Source organism: Muntiacus reevesi, chromosome 17, assembly GCF_963930625.1.
Source record: "Muntiacus reevesi chromosome 17, mMunRee1.1, whole genome shotgun sequence".
Taxonomy (NCBI): Eukaryota; Metazoa; Chordata; class Mammalia; order Artiodactyla; family Cervidae; genus Muntiacus; species Muntiacus reevesi.
Genome location: NC_089265.1, coordinates 27,098,002 through 27,122,534, shown reverse-complemented (window position 1 = coordinate 27,122,534; position 24,533 = coordinate 27,098,002). Strand labels below are relative to the sequence as shown.

Genomic DNA, 24,533 nt, shown 5'->3' with positions numbered 1-24,533 from the left:
GATGATATATGTTTTGTTTTTTTTAAATAGTATTTTGTGTATTTATAAAGGATGCATGCAGTATCACACAGTATTAGTCTTTGTCCAACTTTTCTTCCTTCTTCTGTTTTTGAAGTTTAGCCCAGTTAATAAACTATCTCTGGTTCATTCAATTTAACTGATCTATAGTGTTTTATCATATGCATAATCATAATTTATCCATTACTGGATTGATTGAGACTTAATCTCTTTCTAAGTTTCAGTTATTTCAGGCAATGCTTCCATAAACATCAAATATTTTTATTTGGGATGTATTTAGTGTATATGCAATTATTAGATAAAATATATGCTAAGTTATTCTCCCAAGTGGTTGTATCAATTTAAGAGACTTTCTCTTCCCTTGAAGTCTCTTGAATGCTTGGTATTTTTCAGATTTGATTTCTTTTGTGTTAGAATGTGTGTGAAATTTCTCTTGCTTTAATTTCTGTTTCCCTGACGTTGCTCATGTTATGTTTATTGGTCATTCATGTTTCTTCTTTTGTGAACTGCAATTTTATTTTTTCCCTTTATCCTTTTTGTTTGTGTATTCTTATTGATTTATAGGAGTTTCAAATACATTTGATAACTTGGTTACTTAAATCCCATGGCAAACATCTTTTCTTCTTTGTGGAGGCATGGAAACAATTTACATTGTGTGCAGTTTTAAATTTTAATGTAGTTGAATGTATCAGTATTTTCTTTTATTGATAGTACTTTTTAATGTCTCATATAACCTAAAGTCATAAAGACAAAATATTTTTCTGTATAGAGTATGAAGGAAGGTTTAATTTTATATTTTTCCAAGTGGATAACCAAATGTCTCTGTACTAGTTATTCACCTGTCTATGCTGTTACCACTTATTGATTTAAAATGTCATCTCTGTCATATATCAAGTTCCTTTATAAAATCTACAGTTTGGTTCCTGGTGCTGTGTTTGTTTCACTCACATGCTGATCTGTTTCTAAATCAATACTAAATTGTTTTATTTGCCATGGCTTTAGAGTAAATCTTGATATCAGATAGAACAAACTCCCTTCTCCATATTCTTAATATATTTTCTGAGGGAGTGGGGAGGAGAGTTATTCTTAGCCTTTTAATCTTCCGTGTGAGTTTGAGAATTGACATGTTTATATTCCACCAAGAAACCTTGCTGTAATTTTATTGGAATTGAATTGGATTTATAGGTCAGTTTGCCATAAATTGACATCCTTAATTTCTTCTGCTTTCCACTCTTTTTTTTTCTTTCTGTTTGAAGAGGTTTCTTCAGTTTTATATTGCAACTTTTCTATTGAATTCTCTTTCTGCTTTTAAATTTTTTAATTTCCAAGAGTTGTTTCTTGTTCTTTGACTATACTTTTATATAGTAGACTCTTCTTGTTTCATGTTTGTAATACCTTATTTTAACTCTCTGTGGATGAAAGTCATACTTGTTCTGAAGGTGGTTCCCCTCCCCCTTCCTCCCTAGATTGTCTTTGTTTTCTCTGAGTGTTTGATCCCATTTGTCTGAATTTCACATGAAAAGCTTTCCTCAAATGTCTGGTGATTCTTGGTCTGTGTGTTCATGTTTAAGAAAGAAGCACTGAAAAGCTGGGAGGAAGCTCTTGTGTGTGTGGAGCCCTTCCATTTAATTGGAGAACCTTTAAAAGGCCAGAATCTGTAGCTTTTTCCCCTTGGCCTGGTTATTTCCCCACGAAGGAGCCTTCTAGTCTCTTCCTTGTGCTTATAGTACCTTAAGTGTAAGAGTCAGTGTTCTGGGGGCTGAAGAGAGAAACAGAGCTGTGAGGTCTCACCCCCACAATTTCCCAGTCTCCTCTAATTTTTAATAAAGTGTCTTATCCTGTCCTTCAGTTGGGTCTGGTTTTCATGACCTCAGAACCTTTTTGGATAAGACTTATTGGTTTGCAAATAAACTCTCTCTTTTTCCAGAATGGAGAGGGCCCTTTGTCTGGGAGGGAGGTGGCAGAGGAGATCTGAGAACAGTGCTAACTGCTGCTTACAGAGGCTTCCAACAGTGTTCTGTGTTCCCTGCCACTCCATGGCTTGGCTTCAGGGGTAATTGCTGCTTCCAGTTTCTGATTTTTTTTTTTTTTTTTACAGATGTGAATTCAACTTGCTATTAGGCCCTGCCTTTTTTGAGTATTTAGCAAAGTTGAGAAAACTGAAACCTATCACTTAATCACTTGTCCACTTATTTTCCATCTTCCAAATTCGCTTTTGACATCTCTTGTTGGCTGTCATCTCTTCTGTCACTCATTTTTATTCTGTCTTCATTTAAGTGGGGTTTCAGGAGCAAGCAGAGATGATTGGATAGGTTTGATCCAGTCAACTGGTGATATCCTCTTTCTACTTATGACCTTTTGAGACCTTGTAGTTTCACTTTTCATTTCATATTTGAGTTCTGGTTTTACAGAATGTTTCTGGTATGAAAAGCAGCCAGGGTGTTGGGTTTCATAGCTATAGTTCTTTTTTTCTTTCCAGTTTTATTGAAACATAATTGATTCTCCTCCTCCTCCTACATGCACGCTCAGTCCTGTCCTATTCTTTATGACACCATGGACTGTAGCCTGCTAGGCTCCTCTGTCCATGAAATTTTCCAGGCAAGAATACTGGAGTGGGTAGCCATTTGCTACTCCAGGGGATCTTCCAGACCCAGGGATTGAACCCATGTTTCTTATGTCTCCTTAATTGGCAGACAGATTCTTGACTACTGCACCATCTGGGAAGCCCAATACAATATGGTATTGTTAACTGTAGTCATCATGTATACATCATATCTTAATATTCAATTTATAAAATTTTTATAAATTTTTTATGGCATACAGTATTACAGTCTTTCCATTATACGGTATTGGAAACATTATTGAATTAAAAAAAAGCAGTTAGCTTGTGATGATGGATTGATACTCATTTTCTCCATTTATAAGACAGAGACATATGGTGCCGTAATGTAATTCTTTGAAAGCAGAGTCACAAAACAGTGAGAAAACTAGCTCATTATTAATTTTATATTAAACATCACTCACCTTGGGCTTCCCTGGTGGCTCAGCTGGTAAAGAATCCACCTGCAAATGTGGGAGACCTGGGTTCGATTCCTGGGTTGGAAAGATTCCTTTGGAGAAGGGATCAGCTGCCCACTCCAGTGTTTTGACCTGGAGAATTCCATGGACTGTTTAGTCCATGTGGTTGCAAAGAGTTGGATATGACTGAGTGACTTAACGCTCACCTCTTATCTATTTCAGGATAGGCTATCTACTTTAGTACAGATCTTGCATGTGATGTTCAACATGGATACTTGGTTGATGATAACCCAAAAGCATCTCATACAGTTCTAGCTCTACAGATATTAGATTGTCACATGAAAACACATATACACAATAGATAAGTTTATTAACTGTGCGCATGTTGATTATTTACTGTATGCATGATGATGATGATTATTAGGTGCAAGTGAATCATCATAATGGTCTTCATCCTTGTCATCTTCATGTTGAGTAGGCTGAGGAGGAGAGGTTGGTGTTGCTGTCTCAGAGGTGGCAGCGGTGGGGGAGATGGAGAACATGAAAGGGGAGGCAAGAGAGGCAGGCGTACTTGGTGTAACTTTACAGAAATACATTGTCATTTCTGACTGCCATTTTTGCTTTTTCATTTTTCTGAAAATGTTTCTATATGATACCAACCTATCTTTCATTGTTTGGTTTAGTTTCAGTACCCATGTCATAGAAGGTTCCATGTTGTGAAAGAAGTCCTTTGTTTTTGCTCAGTCACTAATTCGTGTTCAACTCTTTGCCACCCCGTGGACTGCAGCCCGCCAGGCCTCCCTGTCCCTCACAGAAGTCAAAAGCAGTCTTGGAACCAGCACCCTTTTATCCCACTGTCTAATGTCAGTGTGTTTTCTGGCACTGCTTCTTCTATGTCATCTTCCTCATCATCTGACACTGGTTTGGAAATACTCATCTCCATCAAGTCATCTTCTGTTAATTTCTCTAGTGTGCTGTTTATCTTGAATTTCTCCAAGATTTACATCTTGAAATCCTTCATGCCCCCCAGTCTTTCTTTTTCTGTATCTGTAATCTCTTTCATGATTTCCTTGATTGACTTGGTCATAAATTCTGTGAGGTCATGGATAATATCTGGACATAGTTTTCTCTAGCAGGGATTTATTATTTCAGATTTGATGGCTTGCACATCTTTTTCTATAACAATGGCATTTTTCAATGCTGTAATCCTTCCAGACTTTTATGATGTTGTCTATGTCAGGACTCTCTTCCATAGCACTAACCACCCTTTTTATAGAGTACCGTGTGTGGTGTTGTTCAGTCACCCAGTTGTGTCTGATTCTTTGCCACCCCATGGATTGCAGCCTGCCAGGCCTCTCTGTCTGTCATCATCTCCTGGAGTTTGCCCAAGTTCATGTCCATTGCATTGGTCATGACATCCAACCATCTAATCCTCTGATTCCCTCTTTTTCTTCTCCCCTCTATCTGTCCAGCATCAGGGACTTTTCTAATGAGTCAGCTGTTCACATCAGGTGATCAAAATATTGGAGCTTCAGCTTAAGCATTAGTCCTTCTAATGAGTATTCAGGGTTGATTTCTTTTAAGATTGACTGGTTTGATCTATTTGCTGTCCAAGGGACTCTCAGGAGTCTTCTCCAGCATCACAGTTCAAAGATATCAATTCTTGGCATTCTGCCTTCTTTATGGTCCAGCTCTCACAACCGTACATGACCATGGAAAGACCATAGCCTTGACTATACGGACCTTTGTTGGCAGAATGATGTCTCTGCTTTCAAACACACTGTCTAGGTTTGTCATAGCTTTCCTGCTAAGAAGCAGTTGTCTTTTGATTTCATGGTTGCAGTCACCATCCGCACTGATTTTTCCCAAGAGGAGGAGATCTTTCACTACTTCCATCTTTTCCCCTTCTATTTGCCATGATGTAATGGGGTCTGATGCCATGATTGTAGTTTTCTTAATATTTAGCTTTAAGTAGACTTTTTCACTTTCTTCCGTAACTCTCAGCAGGAGGTTCTTTAGTTCCTCTTTGCTTTCTGCCATTAGAGTGGTATCATTTGCATATCTGAAGTTGATGTTTCTCCTGCCAATCTTGATTCCAGCTTGTAACTCATCCAACCTGGAATTTCTCATGATGTGCTCAGCATATAGATTAAATAAATGGGGTGACAACAGACAGTCCTGTCATACTCCTTTCTCAATCATGAGCCACTCAGTTGTTCCATATAGGGTTCTAACTGTTGCTTCTTGATCCACACACAGATTTCCCAGGAAACAGGTAAGGTGGTCTGGTATTCCCATCTCTTTAAGAGCTTTCACATTTTGTTATGATCCACACGGTCAAAAATTTTGGTGTAATTGATGAAACTCTATGTTTTTCTGGAATTCCCTTGCTTTCTCTATGATCCACCAAATGTTGGCAGTTTGATCTCTGGTTCCTCTGCCTTTTCAAAATCCAGCTTGAAACATCTGGAAGTCCATGGTTCACGTATTGCTGAAGCCTGGCTTGGAGAATTTTGAGCATTACTTTACTAGCATGTGAGATGAGTGCATTTGTGCTATAGTTTGAGCATTCTTTGGCATTGCCTTTCTTTGGGATCGGAATGAAAACTGACCTTTTCCAGTCCTGTGGCCACTGCTGAGTTTTCCAAATTTGCTGGCATATTGAGTGCAGCACTTTCACAGCATAAGCTTTTAGGATTTGAAATAGCTCAACTGGAATTCCATCACCTCCACTAGCTTTGTTCGTAGTGATGCTTCCTAAGGCCCACTTGACTTCACATTCCAGTATGGCTGGCTCTAGGTGAGTGATCACACCATTGTGATTATTTGGGTCGTGAAGATCTTTTTTGTACAGTTCTTCTGTGTATTCTTGCCACCTCTTCTTAATATCTTTGGCTTCTGTTAGGTTCATGCCGTTTCTGTCCTTTATTGAGCCCATCTTTTCATGAAATATTCCCTTGGTATCTCTAGTTTTCTTGGAGAGATCTCTAGTCTTTCCCATTCTGTTGTTTTCCTCTATTTCTTTGCATTGATCGCTGAGGAAGGCTTTCTTATCTCTCCTTGCTATTCTTTGGAACTCTGCATTCCAATGGGAATATCTTTTCTTTTCTCCTTTGCTTTTCGCTTCTCTTCTTTTCACAGCTATTTGTAAGGCCTGGAGACAGCCATTTTGCATTTTTGCATTTCTTTTTCTTGGGGATGGTCTTAATCCCTGTCTCCTGTAAAATGTCACGAACCCCTGTCCATAGTTCATCAGGCACTCTGTCTTTCAGATCTAGTCCCTTAAATCTGTTTTTACTTCCACTGTATAGTCATAAGGGATTTGAATTATGTCATACCTGAGTGGTCTAGTGATTTTCCCCACTTTCTTCAATTTAAGTCGGAGTTTGGCAATAAGGAGTTCATGATCTGAGCCACAGTCAGCTCCCGGTCTTGTTTTTGCTGACTGTATAGAGCTTCTCCATCTTTGGCTGCAAAGAATATAATCAGTCTGATTTCGATGTTTACCATCTGGTGATGCCTGTGTGTGGAGTCTTCTCTTGTGTTGTTGGAAGAGGGTGTTTGCTATGACCAGTGTGTTCTCTTGGCAGAACTCAATTAGCCTTTGCCCTGCTTCATTCTGTACTCCAAGGCCAAATTTGTCTGTTACTCCAGGTGTTTCTTGACTTCCTAGTTTTGCATTCCAGTCACCTATAATGAAAAGGACATCTTTTTGGGGTGTTAGTTCTAGAAGGTCTTGTAGGTCTTCATAGAACTGTACAACTTCAGCTTCTTCAGCATTACTGGTTAGGGCGTAGGCTTGGATTACCGTGATATTGAATGATTTGCCTTGAGAACGAACAGAGATCATTCTGTCGTTTTTGAGATTGCATCCAAATACTGCATTTCGAACAGTTTTTTGACTATGATGGCTACTCCATTTCTTCTAAGGGATTCCTGCCCACGGTAATAGATATAATGGTCATCTGAGTTAAATTCACCCATTCTAGTCCATCTTAGTTCACTGATTCCTAGAATGTCGACGTTCACTCTTGCCATCTCCTGTTTTACCACTTCCAATTTGCCTTGATTCATGGGCCTAAAATTCCAGTTTCCTATGCAATATTGCGCTTCATAGCATCGAAACTTGCTTCTATCACCAGTCTCATCGACAACTGGGTGTTGTTTTTATTTTGGCTCCATCCCTTCATTCTTTTGGAGTTACTTCTCCACTGATCTCCAGTAGCATATTGGGCACCTACTGACCTGGGGAGTTCATCTTTCATTTTCCTGTCTTTTTGCCTTTTCATACTGTTCATGGGATTCTCAAGGCAAGAATACTGAAGTGGTTTGCCATTCCCTTCTCCAGTGGACCACATTCTGCCAGATCTCTCCACATTGAGAAAAATAAGATCATGGTATTGGGTCCCATCACTTCATAGCAAATCAATGGGGAAACAGTGGAAATAGTGACAGACTTTATTTTTTTGGGCTCCAAAATCCCTGCAGATGGTGACTGCAGCCATGAAATTAAAAGACGCTTACTACTTGGAAGAAAAGTTAATACCAGCCTAAGCAGCATATTAAAAATCAGAGACATTACTTTACCAACAACGGTCTGTCTAGTGAAGGCTATGGTTTTTCCAGTAGTCATGTATGGATGTGAGAGTTGGACTATATGAAAGCTGAGCAGCAAAGAATTGATGCTTTTGAACTGTGGTGTTGGAGAAGACTCTTGAGAGTCCTTTGGACTGCAAGGAGATCCAACCAGTCCATCCTAACAGAATCAGTCCTGGGTGTTCATTGGAAGGACTGATGTTGAAGCTGAAATTCCAATCCTTTGGCTACCTGATGCGAAGAACTGACTCCTTGGAAAAGACCCTGATGCTGGGAAAGATTGAAGGCTGGAGGAGAAGGGGACAACAGAGAATGAGATGGTTGGGTGGCATCACGTACTCAATGGACATGAGTTTGAGTAAATGCCAGGAGTTGTTGATGGACAAGGAGGCCTGGTGTGCTGCAGTCTGTGGAGTCACAAAGAGTTGGACACAACTTTAAAAGGCAGTCACTTACTGGCAATATATTTCCTGACTTTTAAGGATAAAGCATCTATGGATCCAATCCCGAAAACGTATTCTTGTTGTTTAGGCCTTCTTTTTGTACAACCAAGGGACTGTCAGCTCAGGGGTTAGCAGCTTTATAGATAAGGGCAGAACTGATCATAAATCCAACTTCGTTTGCATGGAACAATAGAGTTAGTCTATCCCTTCCTGTCTTAAACCCTATATGCTTGCTTCTCTTCCTTATGAATAAATGTCATTTATGTATTTTTTCTAGAATGAGGCATTTTGGTCTGTATTAAAATCCTGTTCAGGCAGATATCCTTTCTCCTCAATGATTTTCTTTTTTTTAAATTGAATTATAGTTGATTTACAATGTTGTGCTAATTTCTGCTGGACAACAGAGTGACTTAAAATGGTTTAAAAGTGATTTAAAAAATATATATATATGTTTTAAAAAATATTCTTTTCCATTATGGTTTATCCTAGGAGATTGGATATATTAGTAGTTTCCTGTGCTATGTAATAAAATGTTGTTTATCCATTCTAAATGTAATAGTTTCTATCTAGCAACCCCAGACTCCCAGTCCATTCCTCACTTTACCCCCTCCTCCTTGGCAACAAGTCTGTTCTCTGTGTCTGTGAGTCTGTTTCTGTTTTGTAGATAGGTTCATTTGTGCCATGTCTTAGTCCTCAGTGACTTTCTTAAAGGCATCTGGGAACTTATCTGCTGCCTCTCAGTTGTCAGAAGTTGCTTTTCCCATTATCTTTGCATTTTTTAAAGCCAAACCTCTTTTTAAAATTATCAAACCATTCTTTGCTGGCATTAAACTCTCCAGCTTTAGGTCCTTTGCCTTCCTTTTGCTTTAAGTAGTCATATAGTGACTTCACTTTTTCTCTAATCACGTTATAGTCTATAGGTATGGCTTTCTTAGAGCAATGCTGCACCCACCTAAAAGCTGCCTTTTCAGTACAAGATAAAAAAGGTATATCACCAAAAGTACTAAGTTTTCATATGTGCTCTTGTAGCTGCAGCCATGGCATCACTGATTTCTTTTTCTTTTATAATGGTCCCTACACTAGATTCATTTATCTTGAAATGGCAGGCAGTCACAGCTATATACCTGAAGCTTTGGTGTCTATTAAGCAGTTCAACTTTTTCTTGTTATGTCATGATTTTTCTTTGCTTCTTGGGAGCACTTCCAACATCAGTTGTGGTACATTATATGGGTCCCGTGGTGTTATTCAGGGTTTATAGTATTGCACTAAACACAGTGAAAAAGTGAGAACTGAGAGAGAGAGCGATTGATCAATCACTTTTTGCTGCAATATGAAACTTACTGGAAAGATGAATTGCTCATGTGGAGATGACTAGCATCACACCCATTTTAAGCAGATACTTGTAACATTTGAGCTCACTTGAGCAGTGCAACAGGAGGTGGATATAAAATTATTAGTCATACACTATGATTACAGTTAATCTTATGGAGTTATGATATAATACTGCATCTGTATGTTTGCGTTTCTTTGGACTGTGAGGCCATGTACAGTCTGTATGTGCATACGTTTTGATAAATTTTAATTTTTAATAGTAGATTTATATATATTTTATAGTGGTAAATGATAAAATGGACTAGAACCTGCATCTGTTTTATGCATTCTTGACATACCTAGCTTAATTTTTTAAAAAATATTTCTAGACTATGCAATTTGTGAAGTTTTTCAAATTGTCACAAATTTCCAAAAAATTATTCAAAGTACTTACTGAAAAAAATTGTGTATAAGTGGACCCATGCAGTTCAAACACAGACACGTGTTGTTCCAGAGCCGACTGAATATGTAATATAAATACACATGCATCTGTCTGCTATATGCCATATTTTTTTTAATCTGTTTATCCACTGATAGACATTAAGGTTATTTCCATGTGTTGGCTGTTGTATTAAGACTATTGATTTTCAAGGCCATCAGGAGTTGGGGGAAGAGAGTATGGAATTGGGGCAAGTTTAAATGCCACAAAACTTGCTGTTCTTACTGAGATTCAGATTATTTTATTTAGATAAAATGCTTCTTAGGTTAATTGTAAGCCTTTGGTTAATTTCTAGTTATGAAAAAATTTGATCTTGATATTTTTTGCCAGTGTTCTTTTTTTAATTTTTTAGGTTTATTTACATTTATGGCTGTGCTGGGTCTTTGTTGTTGCACACGGCCCTTCTCTAGTTTTGGGGAGCAGGGGCTGCTCTCTCGTTGCGGTGTGCAGGCTTCTTAGTGCGGGGGCTTCTCTTGCTGTGGCGCACGGGCTCTAGGCACGCGGGCTTCAGGATTTGTGGCCCACGGGCTCTAGAGTGCCGGCTCAGGAGTTGTGGCGCATGAGCTTAGCTGCCCTGCAGCATGTGTGGTCTTCCCAGACTAGGGATTGAACCCCTGTCTCCTGCACTGGCAGGTAGGTTCTCATCCACTCTACCGCCAAGGAAGTCCTTGCCTGTGTTCTTGTGGCTTTAATGGAGGAAAGAATTTTGGGTGGTTCTTACTCTGCCTTTCTGAAACTATTTATGTTCTCTGAAGATATTCTGAGGTTGTCTTCTCTTTGTATATATTCCTCTCAGGGAATGCTTTCTATCCTCCCCATTTGATTTAGAACTCATCTTTTATGTTGGGGAATTTTTAGAATATCACATTTTCTTGTGTTTAAGAGTGAGGGACTAAAAAACTTATTGGAAGCTTTGCAGTATTAGCTCTTTCAACCATGATCTTTGTTGTAGGATTATCTGGTGGTATTTGAAACAGATAAAACCCTCCTACCTTCCCCAACTAACTTACGAAGATGAAGGAGGCAGAAAGCTAGATTGAGTCATTGTCAAAATCCCAGGCTTTTATTGCTCCATCAATGAACAGAAAGAAACATTCAGAGAGCAAATAATTTCAGTCTTCTTTAAACTCTACCAGAGAATAAGAAAGATAAGTATGTTATCTTGATAACATACCAAACTAATAATCCTGACGCTAAACTGACAAGGATACAAGAAAAGATAATTATAGCCAATCTTACGCATGAATATAGGTGCAAAAATGTTATATAAAATTAGCCAACTGAATATAGCAAAATAGAAAAGCAGATATACTATAAAAAGCCTTTATATAAGAAATGTCAAGTGAGTCTAACATTAGGAAACTAATCAAGGTAATTTTAATTAATGTAATCTGTTAGCTTAATTCTGTAATGTAAATTTCTAACATAATTATGTGAATAGAATGTGAATAGAATTCCTAAAAACTACACTATACTGAGGAAAACTTTTTTTTTTCCAGAAAATACTGTGTAGCTATGTTTATTTCTACATTCAATAATGTATAGTAATTATCGCATAATATTAGTGATGACAACTTCTGCATTAAAACTGTGATTTTTAGGTCAGAATTTCATCTACATCTTGAAAGACTTTTATTTGAAAGCTGTCTGTTAAGTGATATTAAATATAAGTCAAGCATCATAAAGTAAAAGTCCTAACCAACAGTTCATTTTCCAGTTCTTTTTTAAATTCAAACTCACATGGAATGATGGGCATCCATTAGTGTAGTATTTGGAATGGTTGTATTCTTTCTATATTATTTATCAATAGAATGGGAATCACAGGATTTATCATCTGATAAATCCTGTGAGACTTCTGGAGTATTTTAATAGCTTTTACTTGATTTAATAGTGCTTCAAATAACTGCCATCCACTATGAGATAAGTTTTCCTGGTTATAGACTTTTTTAAATTTCAAGTTACTTGTATTACTTTGTAATTAGCTTTGTGAATTGCTCTTTATTCTTTTTAATGTATACACAATAGTCTTAAGTAGATGGTTGAAAGTTGGAGATTATGTATCTGTAAATGAAGAAGGCATGTAATTTAACAGTGGATTTGAATTAATACTATTGATTGCTTAAAGGAGAAGGTCCTATCATATAGAATAATAATGGTGTCTAATACTTGTGTATGCTTGACGGCCTTAAACATGCTTTCATATATGAAGGTACTATTATGATGTAATCAGATTACATAATGCTATTCATCATACCATTTGTTTCTGAATCTGGAGAGTCATGATAAAAACTGTGAGTGCTTCTGTTGGTTGTAGACAGTGTTGGCACACTTTTGCTTTGTTCTTATCTATGATAGCTTAAAGACTGAAAATGTATAAGTAGATGAACTTCTGTATATTAAGGAATTTCCATTACCTGAAGAAAATAATTCTTAAGAGTTCATATGAGTATGAAAGTTTATAGAATAGTAATTACAAATGAGGGAATGTGGAGAGAAGGAATTTAAATTTTGTTCCTCACTCTTTGATTATGGACTATGCTGCCAGGTCCTTTCCAAACTTAGAATCTTTTATAGAGAATTATATTTGGTGCTTGCAACGTTCTCACTCAGACTCTGATGACAACTTTTGAGTGGCTAGGAATACGTGGAAACATGTATATTTGTGTGTAATATATGTGTGTATGTTCCCAAATAAGATGATGCTGGTGAGGGAAAAATGGGAAGCAGGACTTTGTCAAAGACCTTGAGTGAGGATGATGAATCTAGATTAGTTACTGTGGAAATATCTTTGATATGTGTGTTAACTTTATATTTGAACTTCTATAAATTTAAACTGGTTTCTGAGTTTAGTTGGAAAAGAAGAGTGAGAGATTTAAATAGAACTGCTTGATGCTGTTTTCTTTCAGTAGTACAGCAGAGATTTAAAATCTTGAAAACTGAAGAGAAAATGAAATACAGCCATCTAGTGGCTGCAACTTTAAAACCTCTAAGCATAGAAGCATGAACTCACATAAAAATCTCTCAAGGGTCATTATTAGGTATTCAAGCTAATCATTGCTTATCACACAAAGGAGAAACATACATTTGTTTTACTAATTATTTAAATAAAATTTTAATGAGGAGGGAAAACCTTGTATATGACAGTTGAACTTTATGTAAATATTCTCAGAGGTCAGTTGAACTACCATAACATTATAGTAAGCTATATACATTTTCAGTTGTAATGTGTATTAATTATAAAACTCCAGTAGTGCTTTTAAAATACATGTATATTCTGAAACGTCACTGAATAATATCTAGACCTCTCTTGCTTTTATAAATGAACATATTATGATGGTTGAATACAGGTTTAGTTGCTCATTAAATTTTAGTCATTGTTGGCTTATAAATTTTAATGATGCAGAAATGAACTGTTTTCTAGGAGCAAGATAATGCTGTACAAAATATGCACAAGAAAGTAGAAAAATTAGAAGCTGAACACACGGAGTGCTCTGACCTCTTACGGCGACAAACAAGTGAGCTTGAATTTAGTACTCAACGAGAGGAACGTCTTAGAAAAGAGTTTGAGGTATATTTTTTAATTTTTTTTATAGCATATGTATGTTAACCAGTTAGTAATTTAAGGTCAGAGAAAATTTTTCTCTGCAATAAAATACAGTATTTTGACATTTATTTATATTGAATATTGGCTTCCTTAAAAACTTTTGTATCTGAATACATTTTATTTTGCTCCTAATTAAAAAATATTCATTTAAAACAATTGTCCTGAAATATTTGGAAGGTTAGAGTGTAACTGTTTACATTACAGGGTTGGGGAAGCAACTCAGGAAAAGATTTTGTACACCTAATATTAAATTCTCATTTAGAGTGTTTGAATCCTGTGTAGCTGCTTAGTTTTGTGAAATGCTTTTCAAGTTAGACTTTAGATGGGAAAGAAGCATCAATTTAAGAATAAAAAAAATGTGATTTTTATGAGTAAATGATACTGATAACCCTTTAATCTTGAGAGATATCTAACTTATTTGTTAATTTTAAAAAGGATTTTCTTTTTCTTTGTGGGAAATTATTTCAATAGATAAAGAACTCTTAAACATAATTTATAGTTCTTATAAGGTAAATAAACATTTATAAAGAGTATTTAATGATAAAATGCTGAAGGTGCCCTTGTTAAACTCACTTCTGTCATTTAACATTGTGCCAAGAATTTTAGCCAAAAATATATATATAAAAATAAGAACAATGATAAGAATTATAATTTTTGGAAAGAAAGAGTTATGATTCTTATTATTTTCAGATAACATGGTAATAACCCTCAGTGGTCAAGAAAATCAACTTTGAAATTATTGATGCCAGTAAGAACATTCAATAAGAAGGTCAAGAAGAAAATAGTATATAATAATTATGTTTACATCTTACATACCAGCAATAACCAGAGAATAAGATACTATAAATGTTTTTGTTACAATGACAAAATAGGAATACAGCTAACAACAAGTACATTAAAATTATGAATTGTAACTGAGAGTCTTAAGAGAAAATGGTGAAACATTTTGGAAACATTTAACAGTGTACTGATATGAATCCTCCCTAAATTATTATTATGGGTTAAAGCAGTTCCAGTAAAAAATTCAGTGCAGGGCTTCCCTGTTGGCTTAGTGGTAAAGAATCTGCCTGCCAATGCAGGAGACACAGGAATAGAAAGTATAAAGACCACGAGATGTGAATGTGCTTGAAAAGTTTGAGGAACAGCAAGTAGGCCATTGTGGTTGAAATGTATTGAACAAGAGAAATAGATATATTGAATGGTAGGTAGATGTTATAGAGTCTTGAAGGTCTTTTGGGATTTTGTAAGAACTTTGGCTTTCTTTCTGAGATGTAAAGATGTTGGGCAGTTTTGGGGAGAGGAGTGACATGTCCCCTCTGATTTGTCTGTATACTCTTTGGAAGACAGATTGTAAGAGGCCACTTAGGAAACTATTAAAATAATCAGAGATCGTGGTGTTTTAGACCAAAGTAGTGGTAGAGGAGGTGGTCAGATTTTGTATGTGTTTTTAGAAGACAGAACCAGTAGGGTTTGCAGACTCACTGGACCTGGCTTGTGAGAGAAAAAGAAGGGGAATAAAGGATAATGCCAGAGATTTTGGCTTGAGCCTTTGGGGAATGATCCTGCTGTTTACTCAACGTGGCCAAGGACGCAAGTGGAGTAAATTTGGGGAAGGCGCGGAGTTTGGTTTTAGATAACGTTAAATTGGGAATGCCCATTAGACATCCATTTGGAGATGCTGAGTAGCACTCACATACAAGTATTGGTCTTGGGGAAACCTTACTGTAGAGCGAGGAGATGTGCTGAATCTTTCATTGGCAACTGGGGAAATGTTACAGTCTATAGGTGTTTTCTCTTTGTTTCTTGATTTTCTACAAGGAGTGATCTGCCAGTTTCCTCTTTGGTGGTTAATAAATGGAAGAAGAAAATGGAGGAAAAATCTGTGTATCATTCTTTTCAGTGTACAGAATTTCCCTTGGTTTCCCTCTTGTGTACCAGCTCTCCTACTCCTGATCTGCCCACCTCGTGTCTCCATGTCCAACCTGGGTTCAGCTTGACATTTGCCAGCTAATAAACCTCCAGTTTGTGAGTTTCTGTAGTGGTTAGAGAGGTGTAGTTGTAGGGCTAGTTAAGGTGGGGAGGTGGATGCCTGGAGGTTAAATTTTTCATACTGATGATATTAAAAACTTTGTTGAGATAATTTGCATGCCAGAAATTCACCCATTTATAGTGTATAATTCAGTGGTTTTTAGTATATTCACAGATCTGTACAACTATCACTACAATTTATTTGTGTGTTTTCATCACATCAGTAAGAAACTCCACACCCAAGAGCTATCACTGTCCTCTTCCCTATCCTCTCATCCCTAAAAAGACATTAATCTACTTCTGTTTCTATATATTTGTCTGTTCTCATTCTCCTCTTCTCCCAGCCTCTCATCCTAAAAAGACATTAATCGACTTCTGGTTCTATAGCCTGTTCTGGACGTTTCATATGAATAGAATCATACAATATGTGGTCTTCTGTAAGTTTTTTCACTTAGCGTGATGTTTTTAGGATTCATCCATGTTGTATCACATATCAGCACTTCATTCCTCTCTATTACTGTATAGATATAAGATCACATTTTGTGTATCCTTTCATCAGGAGATAGATATTCATGTTTTCACTTCTTGACTATTATGAATAATGCCTCTGTGGACATCTGTGTACAGTGTTTTGTGTGGACGTGTCTTTAGTTTCATCTTGGAATGCAACTGCTGGGTGACACGATAACGCTATTTTTAAATTTTGGGAAACTGTCAGACTGTTTTACACAGTGAGAGTACTGTTTTTCATTTCCGCCAGCAATCTATGAGGGTTCCAGTGTCTTCAGATGCTCACCAACACTTGCTATTATCATTATTTCCAACTATAGCCACTTTAGCGGTTGTATAATGGTATCTTGTGGTTTTGCTTTGCATTTCTCTGATCACTAATGATGTTGAATATCATTTCATGTGCTTATTGGTCATTTTTATATCATTGGGGAAATATCTATTCAGGTCCATTATACATTAAAAAAACAATTGGGACCGGCACCAACTTCCAGCTGGTAGTGGGCCGCCCCCCATGCTCACAGGTAACCCCCCCTTTTTTCAGTCCAGACAGCAGAGCTCTTTAGTGCCCCGGGGCAGCGACAGAGAAACCGAAGAAAAAGAACAGCCAGCTGCGGCAGAGTTGCAGTGGGAGCATTGTCTGGGCGCCCAGGTCCCGTCTCGCCCGCAAAACAAACTTTTTCACCCCTTCCTCTCGAGGAGCTCCAAGTCCCGGTGTGCTGGAGCTGAGGGTTGGGCCCGTTATACATTTTAATAAGTTATTTATGCTCTATGATTGTAAGATGTTAATAATAAGGAAAATAGGGTATAGGTTCCTTATTAACAATAAGGAACTCTCAATAACAATGCCAAATATGAACTTGGCAAAGATAAATTACTCATACTCTTACCACATGTGCTCTTATTTTATATAAGGCTAAAGAAAAAAAATTGAAAGTGAGATTATATTTCAAGTAATATTTTTAGCTTGTTTTTTGTGCTGAAAATTTTTTTTGAGGCAGAAGACTCAGAATGTATAATCATATTTTATATTATCATTTTTGATATGTTTGTAGATAGCCTATTAGAAAAGAATTAGAACAGGGTTAAAGTTCTAAATATACATAGAATTAAAAAAATCATTTTGGAAGTCACTTTAGAAAAAAAAAAGAAGTCACTTTAGGATGCTATAAAAGTCTATGATCATCACTAAAAACATTTTAATTGCCTTTAGGTATGAAGAAGTGCTAGGTAACAGTGATTTTTGTGGATAAGGTTCTTGATAAGTCAGTTTTGACTCAATTGAGAAAATGTCTAATGCCTAACCTTTAGGATTTGTTTTCGGATAACTCAGAATTGATTTTTTTCTTGTAAAATGCTTACTTGCCCCAATGTCTTATTTTTAAATTGATTAATGTTATAAATATAAAACTGTTTTAGGCTAGTTTTACATTGAGATTTTTCTTAGCTACTCTGTGGATACTTTTGATAATCCCAGGTCTCTGCTTTTGGAGAATTTGAAGCTTTGAGGGTGTCCAAAGAGTCTCTATTTTTATTCTATTTTTAAGAATTTTCTAGAAAAAAAAAAAAAGGGACATCCCTGGCGGTCCAGTGGTTAAGACTTTGCTCCCCGGTGCAAGGGGCGTAGGTTCGATCCCTGGTCGGGGAGCTAAGAACCCACATGCCTGGCGGCCAAAAAAACCAAAACATGAAACGGAAACAGTATTGTAACAAATTCAATAAAGACTTTGAAAAAAAAAAAAAAAAAAGAATTTTCTAAATGGACTTGCCAACAAAGGCCCATACAGTCAGAGCTATGGTTTTTCCAGTAGTCATTTATGGATGAGAGAGTCAGACCATAAAGAAGGCTGAGTGCTGAAGATTGACACTTTTGAACTGTAGGGCTGGAGAAGACTCTTAGAGTCCCTTGGACAGCAAGGAGGTCAAACCAGTCAGTCCTAAAGGAAATCAACCCTGAATGTTCTTAGGAAGGACTGATGCTCAAGCTGAAGCTCCAAAACTTTAGACAACTGATTCAAAGAGCCAGCTTATTGGAAAAGACCCTGATGCTGGGAAAAATTGAGGGCAGGAGGATAAAAGGGTGACAGAGGATGAGAAGGTTGAATGGCATCATTGACTCAACGGACATGAGTTTGAGCAAACTCTGGGAGATAGTGAAGGACAGGGAAGCCTGGCGTGCTGCAGTCTGTGGGGTCTCAAAGAGTCAGACATGACTGATGACTGAACAGCAACAAAGTGAACAAGTGTAGTCTTCTTCTTCATGTTTAGACACCTTACAGATTTCTGCTTTATATTTAAGTGAATGTATTTTATATTGGCTGTTTGACAAGAGGATGATATAATGAAGGAGAAGTTAAGTTTCTAGAGAGCAGTTTATGCTAGTTTTACATTCTGTTATGACTGTGTGGCTGAGCACACGTGCATAGAGTCATTAAGAACGAGTAATTCAAGGTACAACACAGAGATCAAATTGCCAACATCTGCTGGATCATCGAAAAAACAAGAGTTCCAGAAAAATATCTATTTCTGCTTTATTGATGATGCCAAAGCCTTTGCCTGTTTGGATCACAACAAACTGGAAAATTCTTAAAGAGATGGGAATCAGACCACCTGACTGCCCCTTGAGAAACCTGTATGCAGGTCAGGAAGCAACAGTTAGAACTGGACATGGAACAACAGACTGGTTCCAAATTGGGAAAGGAGTACATCAAGGCTGTATATTGTCACCCTGCTTATTTAACTTGTTTGCAGAGTACATCATGCAAAATGCCAGGCTGGATGAAACACAGGCTGGAATTGAGATTGCTGGGAGAAATATCAGTAACTTCGGATATGCAGATGACACCACCCTTATGGCAGAAAGTGAAGCACTAAAGAACCTCTTTTTTTTTTTTTCTAATATGTTCTGAAAACAAAGCTATGAAAACACACTACATAACTATTCTTTTTTTCCCCCATTTATTTTTATTAGTTGGAGGCTAATAAGTGAAAGAGGAGAGTGAAAAACTGGCTTAAAACTCAACATTCAGAAAACTAAGATAATGGCATCTGGTCCTATCACTTCATGGCAAATAGATGGGGAAACAGTGGAAACAGTGAGACTTTATTTTTTGGGGCTCCAAAATCACTGCAGATGATGACCATGACTATGAAATTAAAAGATGTTTGCTCCTTGGAAGAAAAGCTATGACCAACCTAGACAGCACATTAAAAAGCAGAGATGTTTACTTTACCAACAAAAGTCCATCTAGTCAAAGCTGTGGTTTTTCTAGTAGTCATGTATGGATGTGAGAGCTGGATTCTAAAGAAAGCTGAGCGCCAAAGAATTGATGCTTTTGAACTGTGATGGTTGGAGAAGACTCTTCAGAGTCCCTTGGACTGCAAGGAGATCCTACCAGTCAATCCTAAAGGAAGTCAGTCCTGAATATTCATTGGAAGGACTGATGCTGAAGCTGAAACTCCAATCCTTTGGCCACCTGATGTGAAAAACGGACTCACTGGAGAAGACCCTGATGCTGGGAAAGATTGAAGGCAGGAGAAGAGGATGACAGAGGATGAAATGGTTGGATGGCATCACCAGCTCAATGGACATGAGTTTGAGCAAGCTCTGGGAGTTGGTGATGGACAGGGAAGCCTGGCGTGCTACAGTCCATGGAGTTGCAAAGAGTTGGACACGATTGAGCGACTGAAGTAAAGTGATAATCATATCATGGTTTGGGTGAACTTCGGGAGTTGGTGATGGACAGGGAGGCCTGGAGTACTGCAGTTCATGGGGTCACAAAGAGTCGGACACGACTGAGCGACTGAACTGAATCAGTGTTATTTTTAAAAAAGGATTAATATAAAATCAAATAATAGCAAAGAGCAAAATTGTTAAAATTTTAATTTAACAGAGCACATTATTTAATGTTAGTAATAGCAAACTAAATCAGCTAGACATTTACCCTAATAAATGATTTAAATTTTATTGACGCTTTAGCAATTACATTTCATGAAAAGGTGATTTTTTTATGTGCCTTGGCTAAAGAAGTTTATATATATGTGGCTTAATCATCTTAACGTGGATCAATGGTTTCTTAGATTAAAAAAACAAAACAAAACAAACTCCCAATCCAATTTTCTGAATGTGGTGCTGGGCACCAGAGAACCAAGGGAAAAGTGAACTGGAAAAAGAAAAAGAAATATCTGTAGCTTTTATAATCCTCTTTACAACTAGGGGAGGTTTTTTTTTTTTTATCATGGGAAATAAGCTTAACTCAATAAGAAAAGAGAAAAGAGAAGATGCAAACCTAATTCTGAGAGAACTGAAGAATCTCATGAAGATTATAGAGGAGAGAGAACAGTGTTTGCAAATAAATTCTGAATTGCTCCTGTCAGTCATATTCTATATTATGGTAAAATAAAGAAGGGTAGAGTGTAGCTTTTTCCTTTATACGTATACTATACTCAAGTGAAAAAGGAAAAGAAAGTGGATCTCACCTATCGTATTGTCCATGAAAACAACCTTATATGAATCATCTTTTTCAAGGCAGCGTGTGTTTGTAGCCATGGTTTTTAAACTTATTTGTGTTGATTACCAACTATAAATGATAAGTAATGAAATCACCTGGGTTATACTATTGTGCTTATAAGTATTATACATTTTTGTATCTATGTTCATAATGGATTTTAAAACCAGAAATTTTAAAGTAAAGATGATTTTAAAGATGCTAGATTAATTTATTATCCTGCCGATCAGAATTTATGGCTTGTAAATTCTGTTCCTTAGAGATTTTGACTTTTCAAGGTATCTTTTTTGATAATGTAAAATACTTTGAGATCCTCAGTTTAAGAACTCCAAGTATAGTAACTACTCTTGATTTCCCCCACACAGGTAATATTATAGTTAATTGTTAACACACATATAATTTATTATTTACAACCACTAAAATATAATATATATACTTACTTTTAAAATAACCATTATAAAATTAATCAGCCCATTGGAATCATCTTCTTGAAGGTGGATTATTACTGTATTGCTTACTTCTAGAAGTATTCATTAATAGAAAATATCAGGTGATAAAATGTGAAACAGAAGTTAAATAAACAACCACTTTCTATTTACACAGCTATTGACATTCTGGGGTAAATTTTGTAGAGCTGTTTTTTGGAAACAGTACTGTATAGCACACTACTGAAAAATCTCTGATTAGCGGGTACTTGTGTGGTTTCTCCTCCCTTCTCTTTCTTGATGTCCATTTTAGTAGACTTCATGTCATATATGAAGGTTTTTCTGCTTGACTGGTCCCTTTAAGTTCATGTATAATCCTCAAGACTGGGTATACTTGAGGGGGCAAGAATGTATAATAGTAGGAACTGTTTTTGCCCAGTCTCAGCAAATTCATTGTATGCATGTTTTCATAACTTTTGTGAAACTTTGGAGCAGGCCTGTGGAAGCCATGGGAGCAGATGTGATGTGGAGAACAAATATGGGTTAGTTCTGCTGCTCAACTGGAACTGGCTCATGTCCTGTGTTTTGATAGAATAACGTTTCCTGTGTATGTTACCTTCTTCAAAGAATGAACCCTCACTTTCCTTAAGTGGAGCAGATTATCTAATTGAGTTTATTGTGATTAATGAGGTATAAATCATAAAATAAAAAAAAATTGGGTACAATGAACAGTAGAATTTACTGGAATAAAAATCTCCTGACAGTATATTGAAGTCAGAAAGGATGTGACAACCAGCTAATAAATGATAAAATATGTGATCATTTTTTGTCACATAAAGAACTCCGATGTTCATAGTGTTAGGGAACAGACAGTACATAGTATAATCTTTGTATTACAAGCAAACTTCTATATAGTTAAGTTTGCCGGTGGTGTATATGAGTTTGTGTTGGATTTGTATTTTGATCTGAATTCTCTTATGCTTTCTGCTCTTGCTTTTCTGATTATATTATGATGGGAGACTAATAGAGAGTCAGATTATGATTGTTAATGTTCGTTCTGTAGGTGATACTGGAGAAAAATATTTGTGAACAGCAAGTTGATGTTCCTCTAGCACCCTCTGCTGGATGTAAGAATTAATTCACCAGACTAGAAGATTTAAAAAAAAATTTTTTTTGTTAGAAGGGAATGGCTACCCACCCCAGTATTCTTGCCTGGAGAGTTCAATGGATAGAGGAGACTGGCAGGCTACAGTCCATGGACTCGCAGAGAGTCAGACATGACTGAGCGACTAACAATTTAATTATGTCTGTCAACAAAATGCACTCTTTGAAGAAATTTGTTTAAAGATATGAAGTTTTTTTGCTGTCTTTACTGATTGTTTTAGTAATAATAAACAGTTTATAAATTTTTCTTCTGCATGTTTCTTTTAAAATAGGAAAGTATGAAATGTGATCTTTGGTTTATTTTTTCAACCTGTTTGATTTTGGTTTCAGTTCAATTCAGTCGCTCAGTCGTGTCCAACTCTTTGCGACCCCATGGACTGTACCTCGCCAGGCTCTGCTGTCCATGGGATTCTCCAGGCAAGAATACTGGAGTGGGTTGCCACTGCCTTCTCCAGTTGACTTTTGGGGTGAAATCAGATAAATTAACATGACAATAGTACATGAAAAATGAAGACTTATATTGTTGACTCTTATTATGGAAACACTGAATAGTCTGTATTTTAGTAAAATATAACACTTGATAAAATTATGTGGATGCCATTTGAATATGAAAGAATATTTTAATATTATTAGACTGGTTTCTTCTATTTGCCCTCTGTTAGCTTTTTGCCTGTTTTGATCTTTATTCTCAGTGTCTGTGGATTATTTCCTTGACACTAGTTAGACTTCTGGCTTGCAGAACCTAACACAACTATTTTGAATATTGAGAAAGTTGACTTAGTTCTTCAAGGACAGGAACTTCATCTTGTGGCATTACATTGAAAGAAAATTTTTTTTTACTAGTGTTGGCCCAACCCAGGGTAATACTGATTTTAATCTAACCATAAGAATCATTCTGCTCTAGTATATACCATGCTTTATACCAGCAAGCAGTGGGGAACCCTTGTTCTAAGGATTCAAAGTCAGCGTTGAGAGGAATTCTTTAACAGAAATCAAGAAGCTGGACATAGACGGCTGTCACTCCTTTGAAATGTCATTAGTTCTTGCACTTAAGGATTCTTTTTATTTTTTTATTGAAATATAATTTATATATCATTGACTACACCTTTTTAAAGTATGCAGTCAGGGTTATGAAACCAATACTACTGTCTGGCTCCAGAACATCCTTATCATCCCAGTAAGAAACTTTATGCCCATTAGCAGTCAGTGCTCATTCCTCCCTTCCCATCTCCCCAGCTACTGGAAACAACTTTCTGTCTCTATGGATTTGCCTGGTTTGCCTATTCTGGACATTTCATATAAATGACGTTATTTAATATGTAGTTTTTTGTATCTGGTATCTTTGACTTAACGTATGTTATCAAGGTTAATCTCTGTTGTGGCATGTATTGGTATGTAGTTCCTTTTTAATGGCCAGATGATATTCCATTGTGTGAATATAGCACGTTTCATTTATCCATTCATCAGTTGATGGGCACTTGGTTTTTTTTTTTTCACCTTTTTGTGTTTAGACTCTGAACGGTAGCAGACATTATGGGAATGTGCTTTGCTCAAAGAAAAGTATATTCATTTCTTCTCCACAGACTGCTTGATTAGTTTTTAGATTATCCTGTTTTTATGTATGTCCTTTCTGGTTGTGATATATTACCAGCTCTGTCTATATGCAGAAAAAGAAAAGACAGGAGAGAAGAGGAAAAATCAAATTAATCAAGCCGAGCATTTAAAAAACCTTCAGCTAAGGCTAAATGATAGAGTAAGTATAATGAATAGAGACATTTCTAGCCCAAATTTTATCTAAGAAAGGAAATTAAATTCTAACCCTGGCCCCCAGATAACTGAATGCTATGCCACCATGGTCAAGTGTTGGTGAAATTAGAAACAATTTGCAAAACAGTTTGGCAGTTTCATAAAACATTAATGTACACCTACCATCTGACCCAGTCATTCTGTCCCTCACTATTGACCCCAGAGAAACAAAAGATAAAGATTTATACACAAACGTTCATAGCAGGTTGGTTTGTATAGCCCAAACTGAAAACAGTTCAAATGTCCATCAGTTGGTGAACTGAGAAACCAGATGTGATGTATCAACACAGTGGAACACTTTAACAACAGAAGGTGAACTGTTAATATGTGCAACCACGTGGATGAAATGAATAATTTTGTGAGAAGAAAGAAGCCAGACAATAAAGAGTGTGCACTCTATGATTCAATTTATATTGAATTCTGGAAAACAGGAAGTGATCTGTAGTGACTAAAAGCAGATCATTGGTCACTTGAGGATGTGGGTAAAGTAGTGAGGGCATGGATGAAGAGATTACCAAGGGACACAAGGAATTTTTTAGGGGTGATGGAAGTATTTTTCTGTCTTGATTATGGCAATGATTTTGTGGGGGTATGTATATATAT

General features: G+C 36.6%; 1 protein-coding gene across 6 annotated transcripts in view; it reads left to right on the top strand.

Annotated features, from left to right (window-relative positions):
• The window catches only part of CCDC171 (coiled-coil domain containing 171), a 314,797-nt gene that overhangs the window by 31,718 nt on the left and 258,546 nt on the right, over positions 1 to 24,533 (top strand). For all 6 annotated transcript variants that reach the window (XM_065908260.1, XM_065908262.1, XM_065908264.1 and 3 more), the window contains one exon: positions 13,307 to 13,453. In XM_065908260.1, the coding sequence (XP_065764332.1) occupies positions 13,307 to 13,453 (147 nt within the window). The remainder of the gene's footprint in view (positions 1 to 13,306; positions 13,454 to 24,533) is intronic.